Source organism: Heliangelus exortis, chromosome 8, assembly GCF_036169615.1.
Source record: "Heliangelus exortis chromosome 8, bHelExo1.hap1, whole genome shotgun sequence".
NCBI lineage: Eukaryota > Metazoa > Chordata > Aves > Apodiformes > Trochilidae > Heliangelus > Heliangelus exortis.
Window position 1 is genome coordinate 21206154 of NC_092429.1, and position 13977 is coordinate 21220130.

The following is a 13977-nucleotide window of genomic DNA, read 5'->3' on the forward strand; positions in this document are numbered from 1 at the left end:
GAAATACAGTTTTTGAGCTACCACTTTAACTACCAGCAAAGACATTAATACTTCATTACCACTAATACTTACCTTCATTGCATCAAGTGCCAGTTTTAGATTTGCCTTATCCATGGGATCAGTAGTGTGTTTTACCAGCTCCTGTAGACCAGTTAAAGAGCAGTTAAAACTTTTCACCCACTTTTTTCTGTTTCTGAAGTTGTCACTCATCCCCAGCCCCCCAAAAAACAGAACTCAATAATTCACATTTTCATCCCATAGTAACTGAGTGAGGCCTACTCTGAACAGGTAGTAGAAAAGTGTTTACAGACTGATTGCTGTAGAGCCTAAACTGCACTTTAAAAAAACCAACCAACTAACCAACCAACAAAGACAAAAAAAAAACCAAAAAATCAGTCTCATTATGTCTACGATTAAGGAGACTCAGGAGACAAATTGAAATATAATGCAAATGCTTAAAGAATTTTTTTGCCACTTCCCATATGGAAAATAAAGGGGATTTTGGGAGGTTTATGAAGTGAAAAAGTGATCACTTGGGGAAATAGGTTATTTCTTTTTTATAATTTGAGAAGACAATTATACATTTCAGTTAGCATACCAGCTGGTTAAAATCCTAGGAAATTATAGAAAGAGTATTAATATACTTCATACTAACATTCAAAAAATTCACCAGAATTTTTTTTGAAGTCTACAAATATGTCTTTGTATAATATAGCATCACACATCAGAGCACAGTGACATATTGTACATCATCTTTTTATAATATGCAGGTTGATTACAAATCATGACTCAAACTTTTTTTTTAAAAAAAGAAGCAGTTGTACCATTCATTTTGGTTTTTCCAATTTTTGATTGATTAAAATACTTATGACTCGTTTATAGAAATGCTTTGAACATTTTAATATTACAGAATGCATCTTGCTCTTCAAAGTCAAAATTATGCTTCACATACGAGTAGTAGGTCTTTTTCAAATGACATTTTACAAGCATCAAAAAGGTTGACAGTCTAAATAAAGTAATGTATTTCCTTGCAGCAGAACTAATGAGGCTCCTGGCACAGCTATCAAATTAAATTCATAAGACTCTCCACCCTTATTACAGTATTAACTGCAAAAGCTAACACTTTATGAGTTCTAAGAAGCATTTCAAAATAAATATGGCTTTACTGTCATTTATGACAGCAAAAAAACATCCTAAATTATGCTGTAAGTATGGACCAGCTTCCTTTTTTGGAGTATAATGATTTACACTTCAAAGTACCATGATTATTGTTTGGTGCTACCAGCCATTTTAAATATATCAAGAATGAAAGGTTCAGATACTGAGGAAATATTAGTATTTTATTCTTTTTTTCTCTAGGTATACTTCAGCTCTGAGGAATGATGTCTGTAACAAAACCTTGACTCATTTATATTTTGTAACACATCAGTCTGAAATCTATGGAAACGTCAATCACCTCCCTTTGATAGCTCTCATTTTTAAAACCCACTGATGTTAAATAACCACAGTTTTGCTTTCAGCCCCCTTAAATTTCAGAAATAAAGTACCTGGAGCAGTAGATGATATTTTAGCACTCTCTGCATTGGAACCACTAAAAGATCTCGCAATGTGAATTTCCCATTATTGGCCCTTTTGGAACATTCCTTGTCCAAAGCAGAAGAAAGAATAAGACAAAATGGTTAGAAAACAACAGTATGCAGGTGATATATACAAAAGTTCAGTGATATATTGGCTAAGCAACTCCAGTAAGGTTGTGATAAAGAATGACAAAAAAAATTAAGGAAAATGGTTGATACGGAAATAATACCCAAGCAAAAAAAGACTGGGTCCAGACACTTGTTCTTAGGTATTTCAACAGCATGAGGAAATCAGTCAGTCTTACTTCAGCCCCTGAAAAAATTATGGAGCAAGTCATCTCGGAAGCAATTTCTGAGCACATGAAGAAGGTGACTGAGAATATCCAGCCTGAGTTTACCACAGGTGAATAAATTCTTTACCTACTTGACTGCTTTCTATGAGGAAGCAGCTAGATCTGGAATCAACCTTGACTTTTCCAAGGCTTTCAACATCGCCTCCCCACAGCATCTTGATTTCCAGGTTGGGATGTTACTACTGAACAACTCAAAAAGAACAATGACCAATATTTCCTATACTACCTGAGGAACAGTTAGATACAGAGCTCCACAGGCATCTGTCCAGAGACCCTTCCCATTTAATATCTTTAGCAATGACAGAGGATGCCCATGGCAAGTCTGCAGATAACACCAGATTTGACATGAAGACACTCTTCAGGGCATGTCTAACAGGAACCTCATATGAAGGCAACAAGGACAAAGGCAAAGTCCTTCAGTGGATATGCACTAAGCAGGGACACATCAACACTGAGGGCTGAACAGCCAGGGAGCAGCTCTGCTGGAAAGGACCCAGGGACCATGGTAGACAGCAAGTCCTGTGAGGGTGTGAGACCAGGGTTTGTTCTGTCTAGAGATCCCTCCCAAGTAGAGTGTGATTCTACAGTTCTGTGTTCTCAAACGAGATGTCACAATAAAGACAAGGTTATTGCTGGTGGTGACTTCCCAAAAACGACCTAATCCTACTCATGTCACTGACAAAACTCCATTCACTTCCATGCCAGGATGTGTACTGCAAGAGCTCACAGATTTCTTTCATCACAGGCTCCAAAAAATGAAAAAGATAAACACACTCACACATCAGTCAGTGTTTCGTCAAAGTTTTTGACTTGGATGAAAGAAGGGCATATTCATAGAAACAAGCAGGGTTTAAATATATATATATATATATATATATATATATATATATATATATATATAAATACTGATACCTCCAGCTTCAGTTTAACATCCTCTTTTGTTTTAGAGATGTTGTCTAAGCATGATATTGCTATCTCCACTTGACTGCAATACTGTCCATAAATAACCAACCTAAATCAAAGCAAGAGATAAAGAACAAAATGAACATTTGCTTATTTTAGAACAATCCTTAATCATTTTTCACAAATACATTGATAACAATCTTCTTTTCAAAAGGAGCGGTACCTAAATAAATAAGGACAGGATTTAGCCACAGACTTTAATGGGCAGCAAAAATACAAGGAAGACTATTAAGGAGAGAATACAATTTTTTACTACAAAATCCTTAAAATCATTCCCATTTCCTTTGGTCCTCACATGTATATGTTCTGATAAACACAGAACATGTTAAAAAGCAGCATAACTGCTGTTTAACAGAACAGTCTGTAGTATTTACAACACTGTGGATTCTGAAGGTTGTAATAAATTCTGTAAATTTATTGTGTAAACATAAGTTTAACAGGATTAATTACAGCTATCCCTTGAAGAACTTGTAGGTTACAAAAAGTGATCCATGTTCATGGTTTCTACCAGGTTATATCCTGTGAGCTCTCAGATCAAACTAATAGCATACAATAACTCAAGACATGGTCAACAGTTGTCAAGGGCAGTAATGCTCCTTCAAGGAGTCTGGTTTTCTGAGAGAAGTTTCTTGCCCCTATTTGGAATGCTTCCTTCTGCTAGTTCTGTTGCAAAAAAAGTATTGTTTCTTTCCACCTTTTCACTGAAAAAAATCTTGAAGAAATCTTGAGGCAACTCCTTCTGTATGCCTCAAATCCCATTTTTGGAGATACTTACTGAGGTCTCCTACATTTTTTCTTCTCTTGACTAATCTTTAGCTTTTTTGATTTTTCTTCCTTTTTTCACAACTGATGATGCTGTTTTATCACTTACCACTTCTGATTACTTTTAATCACTACAAAGTTAAGAGACAGAGTCCACCTTCATCTGTTTCCTTTTTGTATAATACAAACTCGAGGGTTATTCTCAAGTGGTTTTTTCCCCTATTAGCACACAACTCTGAAATATTTTTGAAAGAGAAGCATCTTCCAGAACCACTTCATGTACCCTATTTGCTTCTACAGCAGCAGGAAGTCTAAGAGCCTGGCAAATAACTACGTTATTAAATAACTCCAATTTAACTATGTTATTAAATAACTCCAACATAAAAACTGAGACAGAGTGTCTCTGCAGGCTAGACTTCCCATGGGCAGCCCGGGATACTCTCTTGCTTCAGAAACCACCCTCGTGTCTAATGGTTTCTCAACACTGCTGTCCAGTTTCTCATTAGCCTGTTACTACTGCACCAATCCTCCTTAAGGCCCCATCATCCTCCAATTAGCTCCCACAGGTCTTTCCCACTCCAGTCCCAGAAGGCAGTATTTTGACTTTCGGGCTCAAAACACCAAATAATAGCTTAATAAGTACTGACATCAAATTCAATCCTGTTCCAGAAATACTCAAAAATACAGTAAACATTCCATTGAATTGAGCACAGATTACCACAACTGAATAAATCTTACCTTTCCTTGTAGTTAATAAAAATTTGATATAGGTTCTGATCATTTTTGTTAACAATGGAATCATTGATGTCCTCTGTCAGATTCCTGTGAATTTTCACTAAATCCTTAAAAACAGGAGGGGGGAAAAACTTTTTAAAAACAGAATGAAATAAAGATTCAAATATAAAAATAATATTTTTCATGTTAGATCTAATAATTTCAATAAATTCAAAAACAGATCATTTCTGAGTAGAATTTAATTTCAAGGTTTGACACATCTTCCATGTAGTGCAACAAGAAAAACTAAATTCCAAGAACTACCTATTAGAAACTAATTTATTCTAGCTTGGAACATGCACTGTTAATTCATCTTCATTTCATAATGATCATTTTAAAATTAAGCAAGTCAAGTAAATGCTTTAGTGACAAGATAAAGTAATGATTCATGTCCCTGAGCTGTGAAAAATTAGTTCTGTACATTGCATTGGTCAATTAGTGATGTTCTAGCTAAGTTAACTGCAATCATAATGAGTTTCTTAATACAGCTCACCAACTAATGGCTGAAAGGCAAGAATATTGCATAAAGATTTGCTCCCTCAGTATAGTAGCAACTCATTAAACTTTTTCACTGTTATACAGAAAGCTGTAAGCAACTGTAAGAGATTACATCAGCCTTAATACTGTATGGATACTGCCAGAGAAATTCTCAAGAAATTAAGTCAAAACAGTTTACAAGTCTTGACATCAAGATAACTGAGTGATGTACAGACCATTGCAATGAAAAACAGAGGACTGTTTACCAAAAAAAAGAAAAAAAAGAAAAAAGAGAAAAAAAAAAAAAGGCATTGAGGATGTTTTAATGCTGTAAATCATTTTGTTTAACGGTTTAATGCCATTAATGCCGAAGAGGGCCCCAAAGGTATTCAGAGGGCTGAAGTACCTCTCCTGTGAAGACAGGCTGAGACTGTTGGGGTTCTTAAGCCTGGAGAAGAGAAGGTTCCAGCAACACCCTATAACAGCCTTCCAATACTTGAAGGGGGGCCTTCAGGAAAGCTGGAGAGGGGCTTTTTTCAAAGGCATGTAGTGAGAGAAAAAGTGGTTATGGCTTTAAAAATTGGAAGAGCGTAGATTTTGGCTAAACATTAGGAAGAAATTCTGTAGTGTAAGAGTGGTGAGTCACTGGCACATGTTGCCCAGGAAAGCTGTGGATGCCTTCTCCTTGGAAGCCTTCAAGGCCAGATTGGATGGAGCTTTGAGTGACCTGGTCTAATGGGAAATGGCCCAACCCAGGCAGGGGAGTTGGATCTGGATGATCTTTCAGTTCCTTTACAACCCAAAACATTCTGTCATCCATTCTATGATATATACAAAAATAACCCAGAATACTGAGTTGTAAACCAAGTGAACATTTCACTTCACACTGATGGAAACCAAAAGTACACACAAGATCAATCGTGACGTAACAGATGAAGGAGCAAAAACATAAAACATATCAAATTTACTTGCTAGCAATTGTATGGCCATATCCTCAGAATCTCTAGTTGCAGCAGACAAAGACATTATTATAGAAATGCTTCATGACTAACATATTACAGGAGCACATTTGCAAGAGTGCACAGGGACTAAGCTAAGCAACAGCCCTGAAAAACAGTTTAATGTCAATGGGATAAAATGTCTTCTTGAGCTTCCATCTCCAATTCAAAGTCAAGTTTTCACTTCAACTGATGTTAAAATCATTAGAAGTTAATGAAAGCTCCAATACTTCAGTATCTGTTTCAAATACTTCCACTGGTTTTTCCCTCTTTATGCCCACATTCAGATCACAATTCAAATGCATCCACAGTTGTGTAAATGCATCTATGTGTGCACACCTATAAGCATACAGATGTACATACAAATGCATATAACTGTACCTATATATATACACATAGAAACGTGTACACAGATACACAAAAAAAGAGCCACACATACATTTTATAGGCCAGAAATTCAAAATCTGAGCCTTAACAAGAGGCACTCTCTCTTTAGATAAGTGAATAGCTTCAAATGGTTTTGTTTCTTTCTCTTAAAAATAAAATATATTTTGACATCACCACATTAATTTGTTCAGTAAGCAATTTTCAGAGTCTATATAAGGAATACAGCAGAGCACTGATTCTTCACCATAACCCTTCAACAGAGGCAAATCCATCCTTTTCTGATAATATTGCACTTGTTCGCCACATAGCAGTTTGCTGTAGAATTCTGTCTAACAGCTATTTCTAGTTTAAAAATAAGCTTCCACTGCCCTCCAGACTTCCTGCTGAGGAACTGCTACAAGAGTTAAGGTCTGACCAAAGTGTTTGCACATAATTTTGGCTTAGGCAAACCCCATATTCTTTTTTATAAGCCTACAAAATGTTACTGGAGTCAGACACAAATCTTGTAACAGCAGAATACTGAATATTCATAGTGTAAAGCAAAGTAAAATAACCTTAACATAACAGTTTACTACATGTCTTCCTACATTCAAAGAAACAGGTTTTGTTCTTTTCACTCCCCTTATCTGATCTCCTTGTGTTTCTTTAAGGAGTAGTGAGCAGACTGACCTCTCAGTTTGTTCTTAAAGTGTGTAAGCCCTTTTTACATCTCTCATTAATATGGTGTTTATATCCCTCAATATGGTGTTTCATGGTGTCTGACTTTAGGTCTTTCTGTGCACATAAGACAAAGAGATTTACAGCAACTTAGGTGTTAGGCAACTTAAGACCTTATTAGTAATGAATAACAAATGTTAATGTAGGGCAGAATATCAATTTGTGTTCAAATGCAAAGGGATCTCTACAGGCAGCTGACATAATTCGAGAAGAGGTTACTGATACCTGTGGTAGTATTTTGAACTAATATTCAAAGAGAGGAAAATTACATCAATTGACATTCAGGGTGAAAACTTCCTAGTGGGAAAAATGCAGGAAAGTGTCACACACATATTTTCCTGTAATTCATCTGTGTAATAACTGGTGTAAATTTAGCTTCTGTCAGGATGGTGCCAGAACAGCAACTAAAACATTATTGCAGACCAGGCTCCCAAAGAATTAAAAAACTTCAACGCCTCTTTCTACAGCCCTGAGAATGTGCAGGATATGCCAGAGATGGGCAAAACAGACAGACATCTTTTACAGGCAAAAAAGGTTTGATGTGTCTTCACTGACAACAGAGCCAGGGTAGAAAAAATTATTTGCAGAGTAGTTATAGAAATCTTCACCAAAAAGACCACTCAGCATTATATTAGTAGACAACCTAACAGTCCCAACTTTGTACCTTCACTAAAATGCCAGCATACATTAGAACACATTCCCTACAAATTAGTTTATATGGGTCAAAGATACTCCAGTCTATAACCACTCACTGACACAATATTATTTCTTTTATCCTATTCCCTCAAGCAGAAAAAGACTGAAATAGTGTGCACATCTGTTTTCATCAACTACTCTACATAAACACATTGTACAACATATTTCAAATAACCATTTTGTGCAGTAGCACACAAATACATCAGTCTGCTATGAACCTTATATACATTCATTAATTGTGTAGTACTTACAGGAATGTTGATGAAAACAGTATCAAATTCTGATGCTGACAGAAATCTTCTCAATGGCACCATGAAAAACTGCAAGGAAAAATATTTATATATACATCAGCTATGTAATTTTATTTTCTATACTGTTACAAAAATACACTTTTAAAATAGAATCTTACTTTCTCTATCGATTCCAGAGTTTCAGTGTATTTCTCTTCCGTTTGCTTTATTTCAGCAAGACAACAGCTTCTTATGTCATTCTCAGTATATTTCTGCAATTACAGTGGAATTAAACTTAAGTTATCATGAGGCTCCTAATGGATAATAAACACATTTATTTTGTTTGGAATTAAGCAATTAGGTTAACTGCTCCCTGAAATTTTCTGAGTACTGCAGTCTCCAAAGATGACAGCAATAACCAAGAATATTTTAATGTTCAGTTACCTGATGACTTAGGGTTTTACTAAAATTCAGCATCAAATTAATGTTATGAAAAGTTAACATTTAGACATGAAATGCTGAACTCCCTGTATGTGCTTCAGAAGCTGAAATACCAGGTCACATTTAATTAACATCCAGGCTGAGAAATCTTATTGAAAATACTTAGCAGTTAATAATTCCATTGAACCTAACAGGGCTAAATCATGCAAGTAACTTTACATTGCCATAAATATTGATATCAGTCTAATCCTTGCACTTATTTACTTTTACATCTTTTAGTTCTCAAGAGATTTTCCTATTCAGACACAATATGTGTATGTCCTCAAATCAGGAAGTGCAGTCTCTAACTTCAGCTCTTGCTTATGTGAGCATCTATCTTCAGTGAGACCCTGTGTTTTTTCCACATAAGCCATCAGACTCATAGAAAATTGAGTTATCAGCACAAGACTGGAGTAAGGCTTTTTGTACGGGTGTGTAGTTAGAGGACAAGGGGCAATGGTTAGGTTAGATATTAGGAAAAAATTCTTTCCTGGGAGAGTGTCAAAATGCTGGAAAAGGTTATCCAGGGGAGTTGTGAATGCCCCCTCCCGAGAAGCTTTCAAGGCCAGGTTGGACTTCTTTCAGGTCCCTTCCAATCCTAGCCATTCTATGATTCACTCTATGACTCTATAAATAATTTATAAGTACTCTTATTGAGGATGAGATATACAGCATTACAGTTTCAATACTTGCAAATCTGATTTCAAATAAAAGACTAAATAGCTGGAAGAAGAAAAATAAGCTTTTCTGTCAAGAAGACTGAACACTGTAGGTTAGCTCAGAGACCTGACACAGTGACTGCAGAGGCTTTTACAATTAGAAGCAATAATTGATCAAAAAAGTTTTTTCTAAAAACAACAATAATTGCTTAACAAGCAATATTATTATCACCTCCTTTCTGAAGTCTTTTATCAGTTTGTAACGCCTCTCTAAGGCATCCTGTAGCATCTGACTATATTTTATCTTTTTTCACACAATGCAAGGAAACATACACTGTATGTACCAGACCTGATGACTGGATGTTACTCAAATACGGGACAAGTCAAGAAAAGAAATTTAGTACTAGAGTTTTCCATTCAGAAGAAGACTTCTTTTGAACCAGACTTTTCTCCTCCAGGAATACCAAAACTTCTAGACTGAAATTTTAACAAGCAGCTCTTAGTATGGCCAAGAGCAAGACTCCTTCCACTCCCTCTCCCTCCATTCAGTCTACCTGACACACCTGCTAAGCATACCACAGTAAATACCAAACAGCATTTAAGATGCCCCTGAATAACATATGGCTCCTATGATATCTGTTTGGCCACCTATGAAGAGTGGGAAGTGTTTCCCTAGTGCCTAAACTAGATGCCAAGTTGCAAATCACACAGCCACATAAAGCTTCACCACTTTTCACACTTCTGTTTGCTGCACATGTCAGTATCCTTTACTCTTCTATCTCCATACGACTCTATAAGCAGTTCCTGCAACTGAGCTTCTCACCCTCACCTCCCAGGTGCTGTGTTATCTCAGAAATTACTCTTTCGAAACTAACTGGGGAAGTCACATAATTTTCTCACAAGAAATATTTAAGTGCCATCCTTAGAGCTGCAGACAGAAGTAACCATTTTGCAAAAATAAAGTCTGCCATTATCAGTAGAAATATACTTTGTGAGCATCATCTGATGATCAGTCTCATCTCAAAAAACATTTTTGTTCCCAAATTCTTTGGCAGGTAGACGCAGGTACTGTCACAGCCAATCAATCTGTGATTTTACATTTTTGGGGCTTTTAGTTATTTTTCTCTCTTAGCTTTGGGAGCTCTATAAACTAATCAAATTGGTTGCTGTACTTGCACGAATACAGAAGATGCTATACCCAATGAGAATTTACATCCATTTGCAAAATGTGTTTGTTATTCACCAACTCTCACATGAGCAATTGCAAACAAAATACTGAGACTCTGCTTAAAACCACTCATTTCAGTTTTGTGCTAACACAAACATGTCATTCACACAGGCAATTTTGGTAGAAATTAACATACCAATTTTTTATCTGTACTAGAAACATTCAAAGTAGAATTTGAGTGTAATAAACAAAAGGCAAGAGGGAATAAGAAATAATGTGTGAATACCAGCAAAAGTGATAAAAACTGCCTTTCAAAATCATCTACTGCGAGAGAAATTTAGCAAAACAGTTTTTTTCACAAGATAATGACAATAAATCAAGGATAAGGGAAATGCAAAACATTTTGGCTGCTACTGGAGACTCTGAAAAGCATTGAGTTCTAAAAATCTACTTGAAAACTGTGGTTTGCTAGAGTATTTATATGCAAGAAATTCTCACATAGGGTTCAGATTAAAGAACTGGTCACAACCATTGTGTTAGTATACAGTGTGTGTATAAACCTGGGAGGAAATTATCCCAGACCAGAAATAATTATCCCATTCAAGAAAGTTGTCACAGGAAAACAACAGTAATGTCTTCATTCAATACATGTTGTGGAAAAATACGCTGTACAACGCTTTCAATTTTCATTTTCATTCATTTCATTCATTTCCATTTTCATTTACTTTCTACAGGAAACAAATACAACTGTGTCAACTGTGAAGTATCAAGTCCAGATGCAACTAAAATTAGAAGATGATAGTTCCAATTGCTATATTAATCACTAGTTAGAAACGCAGATACACAAGTGACAGGAAAGGAAGAATCAAAGTTCACATGCTACCACCTGCCACAGATAACCAACTGCTAATGGCTGAAGGGAAAAAAGCCACACTCATTATGTGAAACCTAAAACAAGGCATTTTGAGTTTCAGTATAAAATAATATCTCAAAGCAAGATCTGTCACAAAATAAATTATTGTATTCCATTTTAAAACTACATTTCTTTAAAAAAATTACTCTAGTTAGCCATCAATCCTTTGCTGCAAAGTCTTACAGAGGGGATAAAGCACTGCATGTGACAGTTAAAAATAAAACTGCTATTGTTCAAAAATAGCTAGGAATAGAAAACATACAGGTTGCTGGACTGCTTCATCTTTCATTAGGTCTTCATAAACCTCCCCACCTTCATCTTCTCCATAGACGCAATCATACAACTCCTCATCTTCATCAACACCACTTTCACTGGAAGGAAAAGGCAATTTTAAAATTCTGTGCAGCACAGCAAAATTACTATCAGCTTCTCATAGGAACAGATTTATGGAGAAAACTAATTAACTGAATTGTTTCATGAAAAAATTCATTAAGAGAAATTAAGACCACTAAGTGTTTATCCTCAATGTATTTAAAATACGATTGCACCAAGTCAGTACCACACTGAGGACTGCATTAACTATAACTAAATATATTTAGTTTACAAAGGAACTAAACCAGACATCAAAAACAGCTTGTCAGGATGATTGTCCGTGAGGTATTGTCCAGCTGCTCTCTTTGCTTTGTCACTTTTCCCACCACATCCAATGAAGAGGAGCTGCTTCTACTTACTGCCTGGTATTCCACTGCACTGGGATGCAAGACACTGGTACAGGTGTCTCATTCCTGCCTAAAGAACGGATTATCTGGGGCAAAATACATGAAAGACTGCAGAAACAGCAGCTGAGTCTCTGCTTCCACACAGTAACTATCTTGATCATCTCATGGCAACCTCCAGCTACCCAAAAATGAACCTTTCAAACTGAAAAAAAATCACAGTTCAAAAAAACCAAGAGTATGCACAGCAACTGTTTGTATATTACCCAGACTACAGAAATACTTCAGTGTTAAATTGATGCTCAGCTCCACTCTCAGATGATTCAGCTTCATTAGAATAACAGTCCTGCTGGAGTTTTGTCTACTTTGCACCAGGATCCTAGGAAACCCATATCATCTCTTTCACTCACATTTCTTAGTCTGCATCTACAAAGGAACTCTAAGATAATGAATCACAGAATTATAAATTGGCTTGGGTTGGAAGGGACCTCAAAGATCATCAAGGTATTGAAAGCAGTCCAGTCATAATACAGAGACTTGATCAGATGTGCTGATAATTGAGATTTTTAATGTTGGAAACCCTTCCAAATAAAAATAAATAAATAAATAAACAAATAAATAAATAAATAAATAAAATTGAGGATCAGCACACACTAGAACTGGGAATGCCAACCACTTCTGTAAGTGGATCATCAGTACTCAATAACAGAACATCAGAAGCTCTAGTGGCAGTGATTAATGATTTCAAAGAAACCAAAATGAATGGGAATTGCCACCAACAGCGCTGGACAGACTGCTTGGAAACACCATCCAAAATCATTGTCTGTATACACATAGTGTATATAGTATATATTTAGTCAGGACTACATAGAGAAACAAAGTGAACGTTTTATTCTCATTAAGTATGTACCTTCTTGGTTTTAAATCAAGAGCGTAAAAAAGATAAAGAAATAAGGAGTTAGAGGTTTCAATAGATGGAAATATTTTGGGGAAATATTTGGGAGATTCAACAGAACAAAGAAATTGCTCACATCACATCCTTTTCAAGCAGATACCATGCCCCAGGAGAGCTAGAAAGACCAGGTGCACCAGGTTAGTCTAACATTTCAGTTTGCACCAGTATTGACAGTGTGCTAGCATTTAACACTGGCTGCTCTGTCACCTGCAGCACAGACACACTCCATTTTACAACCTATGCTCCAGAGAACAAAAACTGGCAAAAGGCAGAATAAGGACAGAAATATTAAGTTTAAATTCATTCTGAATTCCTTAGACACCACACTTAAACTTAGATCCAATTAAACTTATTTTAATCAAATACACTTATTAAGAGAAACTTTAAAATGTGGGCTGTATGAATCATTCACTGGCACTTCTGTGTCTTCTGAAGAGAGTACTTCTTGAATTGCTTCCTCCACAACTATCATAGTTCAGGTAATAGTTGTAATTTGAGGGTAAAGAGCAGCTATGAGTCTCCATTTCTTTGGTATGATTTGTTAACTTTTCATTTTTTTTAAATGAAAGACTGTCTCCCAGTACTGAATTTTAATACCTATTTAAGAACCAGTAGTAACATTTTCAAACAGTGCTAATGCCACCACATCCAAGAGATGCAGACACCACCTCTAGCCCACCTGGGTCTTAGAAGTCTGCAACTCCTGCCTTCTGCCCATTCAGCTGCACAGAATAAAAAGCAGCTGAGGCAGCCAGCAACTGCAAGTAGAAGTTTTGCAGGGAAGGTGAAAAATTAAGCAATACTAACAGTGGTGGGTTTCCCTTCTTTATAGGCATTAAAAAACAAATCCACAGTGTGAATAGCAGCTACTTCACCACAGCACAGCAAGTGACACACAATGTGGCCAAAGGCAAGGTGAAGCCAGGTGAGCAGCAATGGTGAACAATGAACTCTGATCCCAGCTTGTATCCAACACGATTCCTAATGGATTGAGGGATCCCAGGACAGAATACAGCACCAGATCCTCCCTGACAGGTTCTTGTGCTGAGATGTATTAATTTCAACAGTCTGCAAAATAAAGCTGCAGTCTACCTTGCAATACTATACAGTATGTTCATGTGTATCTTACCTGCACTTCAAAGCCTATATGAA

General features: G+C 36.3%; 1 protein-coding gene across 3 annotated transcripts in view; it reads right to left on the reverse strand.

The window, feature by feature from the left end:
• VAV3 (vav guanine nucleotide exchange factor 3) overlaps positions 1–13977 on the reverse strand; it is a 158572-nt gene that overhangs the window by 84961 nt on the left and 59634 nt on the right. For all 3 annotated transcript variants that reach the window (XM_071750979.1, XM_071750978.1, XM_071750977.1), the window contains exons 5-11: positions 11417–11525; positions 8114–8206; positions 7956–8024; positions 4394–4497; positions 2843–2942; positions 1548–1643; positions 73–141 (exon numbers count right to left, since the gene is read on the reverse strand). In XM_071750979.1, coding sequence (XP_071607080.1) covers positions 73–141; positions 1548–1643; positions 2843–2942; positions 4394–4497; positions 7956–8024; positions 8114–8206; positions 11417–11525 — 640 coding nt within the window. The remainder of the gene's footprint in view (positions 1–72; positions 142–1547; positions 1644–2842; positions 2943–4393; positions 4498–7955; positions 8025–8113; positions 8207–11416; positions 11526–13977) is intronic.